Source organism: Perca flavescens, chromosome 2, assembly GCF_004354835.1.
Source record: "Perca flavescens isolate YP-PL-M2 chromosome 2, PFLA_1.0, whole genome shotgun sequence".
Classification (NCBI taxonomy): domain Eukaryota; kingdom Metazoa; phylum Chordata; class Actinopteri; order Perciformes; family Percidae; genus Perca; species Perca flavescens.
Window position 1 is genome coordinate 3,040,203 of NC_041332.1, and position 6,958 is coordinate 3,047,160.

General features: G+C 43.7%; 1 protein-coding gene across 1 annotated transcript in view; it reads right to left on the reverse strand.

Annotated features, from left to right (window-relative positions):
- Positions 1 to 4,575: 4,575 nt before the first annotated feature.
- Positions 4,576 to 6,958, reverse strand: part of LOC114571980 (protein jagged-1a-like) — a 47,492-nt gene continuing 45,109 nt past the window's right edge. Inside the window, exons 24-26 of the mRNA XM_028603328.1 lie at positions 6,708 to 6,839; positions 5,204 to 5,354; positions 4,576 to 5,024 (exon numbers count right to left, since the gene is read on the reverse strand). Coding sequence (XP_028459129.1) covers positions 4,576 to 5,024; positions 5,204 to 5,354; positions 6,708 to 6,839 — 732 coding nt within the window. The remainder of the gene's footprint in view (positions 5,025 to 5,203; positions 5,355 to 6,707; positions 6,840 to 6,958) is intronic.

Sequence of the window (6,958 nt, forward strand, 5' to 3'; positions counted from 1 at the left end):
GTGAGAGAAAAACTGTCGGTTTTGGATAAATTGGATTTGGTGCCAATGAGGAGAACCTCGGTTTTATTACTGTTTAATTTGAGGAAGTTTTGGGGAGGAACCAGGTTTTTATTTTAAAGATGCAATCAGTAAGGGAGGTGGGCAGAAGAATGGAGGAGGGTTTGGTGGAGAGGTAGAGCTGGGTGTCATCAGTATAACAGTGGAAGTGAATGTTCAATTTGTGGAAGATATTGCCGAGGGGAAGGAGGTAAATGATGAAGAGTAGGGGCCCCAGGACAGAGCCCTGGGGCACACCTAAAGTGACGGATGTGGGAATGGATTTAAAAGACTTGAGTTGAATGAACTGACTGCGGCCAGAGAGGTAAGATGACGGAGTGTGGGTGATGCCGATTGAAGATAGCCTGTTTCATTACTCATTGCCAGACCCTTAATCTTTCGGATTTGGGTCTGGATTTCCAGGCTACATGAACCCCGGTCTCCTAGGTGAAAGTCCTGTGTTTGTTTGACCCAAAACGTTGTTTAAAAATAAGAAACGTAACCTTAATCCTCGAGTTTTCACACATGAAAATTAGTAAAACTTTACAAGAAAACTCCACAGGGTCCCTTAATTACGCACATTTGATCAGATTTATTTCATTAAGATTGCTGTTTTTCTTACACTGTACATTATGTACAAAGGAACATGTACTTGAGGAATTTCTTTTCAGTAGCAAAAGCAGTACGTCTGCCACCATGTTGTGTATAAAAAGACCCTGCAGCTGATTCTGTCTCCAACAAGCTGGCCGTTATCTCCTTTAACATTTACACGTTGAGTACGAACAACAGAACCAAACGCCAGCAAACACACAACGCACAAAACATTCAGTTAACCCTCATGTTGTCCTGGGGTCTAGGACTGCTCCCTCTTAGTGGATTAGTCGACTAATCGGTCGTTTTGGTCTTAGTCAACTTAGATCTCTTTAGTCCATTAGTCATGTCTGATGCTGTTTTCATGCTGAATGACTTATTTCCAAGAAACGTACGAGAACATCTCTGGTAAACACAAGAATTAAAATGGTGCTTTAACATGACTCTTTGCGGAGAAACTCAGATTTACAGATCTGTCGATTAAATCAACTAATCGATTAGTCGGTACGATTGAATGAGTGTTAGTCAACTGAGAATTTCTTCAATCGAGCACAGCCCTACTGGGGTAAAATTTGACCCGTATCCAATTTATATTATTTATATCAGAAATATGGAAGGTTGGAAATAAGCGTTGAAAATGTCGAACTAGGCGACAAAACGTTGGTGGGGGGGAATTAGCGTAAAAAATATGCGAAAAAGTGACAAAAACTAAAAAAGAAAAATTCAAAAACGAAGGTAAGGAAGTAAGCGTCAAAAAAAGGGCTAAAACGTCGAAAAAGTGACAAAACGTCAACAAACGGGACAAAGACATTTTGGGGGGGAAAACGATACAAATTTTGAAAAAGAACTACAAAAAAAAGTAATAAAAAAAATGATTTTGTTGAAAAAAAAACACCAAAACGTTGAGATAGCGAAAACAAAAGTGTTTTTTTTCATGGTCGAGGGAAAGACAACATGAGGGTTAAGGCACAAAAAAATGCCCCGAATCCAAAAGGCTAAAAATAAACTACTTTTCTGGCTTTAAAAGTACCCAAAAAAAACAACCAAAAATCCATGAAGAAGTTGTGAGCTTATAAAGCTTCAACTACAGTACTCATAAATATCTGTATATATAAATCAAATATACACAAAAGATTAATACAATTATTTACACTTCCTATACACAAACTTTTTACGTGGACATTTCTTCTTCATATTCACTCAAATTACCCCCCAAAAAACTAAATAAATAGTTTTCCTTTCCAAACTGTTTGGGTGCAACAAGGCAGCAAAATACAATACCAAAATACCCTGCTGGCTTCTTGCGTTGTGTGTGTGTACATGTGTTCATGTCTTTGTCTGATGTTTGTCTGAATGTGGTCTGCTGTGCTCCTATTGGACATTTGTAGCTTAAAGTGATGGTTGGGAGTAATTTCACCCTAGGGTCCTTTGCACCATGACCTCGAACCAAACACCCCCCCAGAAGCTTTTTTCACCTGGGTCTAACATTGGGAGAGTTAGCGTAGAGTAGCGTAGAGTAGCGTAGAGTAGCGTAGAGTAGCGTTATCAGCTGAATAGCTTAGCGCAGGGGGCGCATATATGGGCGCACGCTCTACCAACTGAGCCACCCGGGCGCCGAGACTTTGTATCTTTTGATTCGAGAATACGTTTTTTTTTTTTTTTTTTTATTTATTTAATTACAGGGACAGTGCATATTAATGAACATTTCTGTCAATATGCCAGAGTTAGCCAAAAGGCTATTTTTCATCTGCAGTCCCTAGACAGATGGTCAAAAAAAGTCACCCTAAAAGAAGGTAAAATTACACATTTACATAACAGTATAACATTTAAAATACATTTGGTAAAAAGTACTATTAAAGTGATGGTTCGGAGTAATTTCACCCTAGGGTCCTTTGCACCATGACCTTGAGCCAAACACCCCCTCAGAAGCTTTTTTCACCTGTGTCTAACATTGGGAGAGTTAGCTTAGAGTAGCGTTATCAGCTGAATAGCTTAGCGCAGGGGCTAATGGACCCGCGTTTGTATCTAGTAAATGACCCCACTAATAATGCCCCAAATGATACCAAAGGTCTACACTAGTACAAATAGGTAAAACGATGGATTGTAAAGTTTGTAAGTACACCAGAAGTTTATGTAAATAACACTTGCCTGCTGGCTTCTGCTCTCTGCTGTTGTTGCCGCTGTAAGACGAGTGCTTAGGGACGTCTACAAATTACAACACCGAAAAGAGATGCAACAAAAATATTTATTAATTTAACTTTTTTTTTAAAGTAAGTGCTGTAGAATAACTAGCAGGAGACAAGTAATAATTGAGGTAAGTTTGGACCTTATTTAATCATTAAATTAACTTTTCGGTGTTGTAATTTGTAGACAGCCCTAAGCACTCGTCTAACTGCAGGTAGCAGCAACAACAACAGCAGAGAGAAGAAGAGAGCAGGCAAGTGTTATTTACATAAACTTCTGGTGTACTTACAAACTTTACAATCCATCGTTTTATGAGTACATAACCTATTTGTACTAGTGTAGGCTCGAGGTCATGTTGGAAAGGACCCTATTTTACCTTCTTTTAGGGTGACTTTTTTTACCATCTGTCTAGGGACTGCAGATGAAAAATAGCCTTTTGGTTAACTCTGGCATATTGACAGAAATGTTCATTAATATGCACTGTCCCTGTAGTTAAATAAATAAGAAAAAAAAACAAAAACTTATTCTCGAATCGAAAGATACAAAGTCTGGGCGCCCGGGAGGCTCAGTTGGTAGAGCGTGCGCCCATATATAGAGGTTTACTCCTCAATGTAGCGGCCGCAGGTTCAACTCCGACCTGCGGGCCTTTGCTGCATGTCATCCCCCTTTCATGTTATCTGTCCTGTCAAAATAAAAGCCTAAAAATGCCCAAAAAATTATCCCCAAAAAAGAGATACATAATCTGTGTGTAAGTCTTTTAGGAAAACGCTCATTCACGTCCATATTCGGCGTCCACAGCAGCAGCAGATCCAGCCAATCGCAGCGCAGCGTTCGGACCGGCGCCATAAATTAAAAACAGCAAAGAATCCATCTTGAACCAAAGAAGAACTTAAAAGACAAAAAAAAACAAAAACAGGAGTGTCCAAATCCCTCCATCCGATTTAACTCGCGATTCAGTTAATTTTTCATTTCGTTTTCCAACAGGAATGACAGAAGCGTTAACTTGGCAACGACAGTTTTGAGTTTCACAGAGTTTACGAGGTGCACGTGAACGCACCGTGGAGTCCACACGCTTCACGGTTCGTTGTTTGTCACACGGTGACTTTGGGGAAAGCAGGAGGATTTTTTTTACAGTTCTGCCGTTTCTACGTTCATCTCCGAATCCGCGGCGTCTGGAAATGAGCCGCTGCAGGCTACCGCTAAGCTACCGCTAAGCTACCGCTAAGCTAACGTCTCTCTCTTCCCCTTTCGTGTCTTCAGCTGTCCTGTCAGTAAAGGCCTAAAAATGCCCCCCCCAAAAAATAACCTTTTTCAACACATCCGGTTTAAAAAGAACCAAGACGGAGACGGTCGTATCGACACCCTCGAGGCTTCAAAACAGCGGTACACAAATCGCCGGGAAATCGCCGATCCCGCTTCACGTTACAGTCGGTTTAAACCTCCAGATAAAGTGCGCCATAAATAAAAAAACAGCAAAGAATCCATCTTGAACCAAAGAAGAACTTAAAAGACAAAAAAAAAAAAAAAAAGGAGTGTCCAAATCCCTCCATCCGATTCAACGACAGAGTTTTACGAGGTGCACGTGAACGCACCGTGGAGTCCGCAGGCTTGATGAACTTTGAGAAGAACTTCAGCGATTCTCTGTCTATTCTTAACAATTATCTCAACAACTCGGTCCTTCGAGCCGGATCCCAAGGCTTCCGGTTTCCAGGCTTTGGGTCCTGACCCCCACCCGCCCTCCAGATAAAGTCTTCCCTCGCTGGGTCATACGATGTACTCCACCCTGGTCGGGCTCTGGGGCTGCTGCCGCCGGTTGTCCCGTTTGCCCATCCAGTGCCGCCCCTCCCAGTCGACCAGCGAGTACGCCGGCGGAGGCGCGCCGAGACACCGCGGCGCCCTCTGCGGCCGCTTGTCCGAGTTGCCCTCGTCCGATTGGCTCCTGGCGGCGGTGGCGACGTTCCTGTCCTCGCGGAGTGACCGCTGCCGCTGGTTCTTCTCGATGGCGTTCCTGATGTAGAGGGCGTTGTTGTTGCCCTCGGCGACCGGGGGGGCCTGGGCCGGGGGGGTTGGACCCCTGGCCGGCGGCGTGCTGACGCCGGCGGCGTGGGCGCTCGGCTTCCTCCGTCTCCACCGCACGCACCACAGCAGCACCGAGGCGCTCGCCAACGCCCAGACCACGATCGCCACGGACACCAGCAGAGGCACCAGCTGACCTGAGGGACGGAGAGAAGAACAGAGGTCAGGCTACAACTCCAGTGTGTGTGTGTGTGTGTGTGTGTGTGTGTGTGTGTCTGGGTGTCAGTGTGTGTATGTTTGTTTGTGTGTGTGTGTGTGTGTGTGTGTGTGTGTGTGTGTGTGTGTGTGTGTGTGTGTGTGTCCCTCTGTTTCTCACCGCGGGGGTCTCTGCTCTGGCGTCTCTGGATCCGGACCTCGGCGATGGCTCCAACCACGGAGCCGTTGGCGTTGCCCCTGCCGACCACAGCCACGATCCGGTCGGTGATCTCTGTGACAAAGCCCAGCCCGCTGTGCTGGTCCTCCGGCGCCTGAAACATTCAGCACAAAACTCGGCGTTACGGTCCGTTCGTCTGCAACGGAGATCGCCGCCGTTAACGTGACGCGCTGGAAAGCCGCAGGGCGTTAACTAGGGGTGGGGGGGGAATCTATACATATATAGCATAGTATCGCAATACTTTTCGTGGCAATACATAAGTATCGTGATGATATCGTATCGTGACATAAGTATCATGACGTAGGTATCGTGACGACATCTTATCGTGACATAAGTATCGTGATATCTTATCGTGACATAAGTATCGTGACATAAGTATCGGGATGATATCTTATCGTGACATAAGTATCGTGATGATATCGTATCGTGACATAAGTATCGTGATGATATCGTATTGTGACATAAGTATCGTGACATAAGTATCGTGACATAAGTACCGTGATATCTTATCGTGACATAAGTATCGTGACATAAGTATCGCGATGATATCGTATCGTCCCATAAGTATCGTGACATAAGTACCGTGATATCTTATCGTGACATAAGTATCGTGACATAAGTATCGCGATGATATCGTATCGTCCCATAAGTATCGTGACATAAGTACCGTGATATCTTATTGTGACATAAGTAGCGTGACATAAGTATCGGGATGATATCTTATCGTGACATAAGTATAGTGACAAGTATTGTGACATAAGTATCGTGACATAAGTATTGTGATATCTTATCGTGACATAAGTATCGTGACATAAGTATCATGATGATATCGTTTCGTCCCATAAGTATCGTGACATAAGTACCGTGATATCTTATCGTGACATAAGTATCGCGATGATATCGTATCGTGACATAAGTAGCGTGATGATATTGTATCGTGACATAAGTATCGTGATGATATTGTATTGTGATGATATCTTATCGTGAAATAATTCCACTAATTAACCCTGACAAAGCACACCTGTGAAGGTAAAACCATTTCAGGTGACTACCTCATGAAGCTCATTGAGAGAACACCAAGGGTTTGCAGAGTTATCAAAAAAAGCAAAGGGTGGCTACTTTGAAGAATCTAAAATATAAGACATGTTTTCAGTTATTTCACACTTTTTTGTTAAGTACATAATTCCATATGTGTTCATTCATAGTTTTGATGCCTTCAGTGAGAATCTACAATGTAAATAGTCATGAAAATAAAAAGGAAACACATTGAATGAGAAGGTGTGTCCAAACTTTTGGCCTGTACTGTATGTATCGTGATGATATCGTATCGTGAGGCCTCTGGTGATTCCCACCCCTATCAGATATAGTGAGATACAGTCAGATACAAACAGACACACACACACACACACACACACATTAATTAACGTGATTCATGGCGTTAACTCACGATGGCCACGTGGATCTGGTTGCTGGCGCCAAGAGCCGGCTCGCAACTCACGGAGACGGAGGAGTCCGAGGACAGGTCGGTGACCACGTAGAGGCGCCGCAGCTCTCGGCAAACCTGCTCCACCGTCACGCCCTGGCGACAGACCAACAACATCACACACTACAGCAGGAAGTACTCCGTTACCCAGGGCAACGGTGTAATGGCAAAATTTTATTTGAACATGATTGTTTAATATTCTACAAGATTCTCTT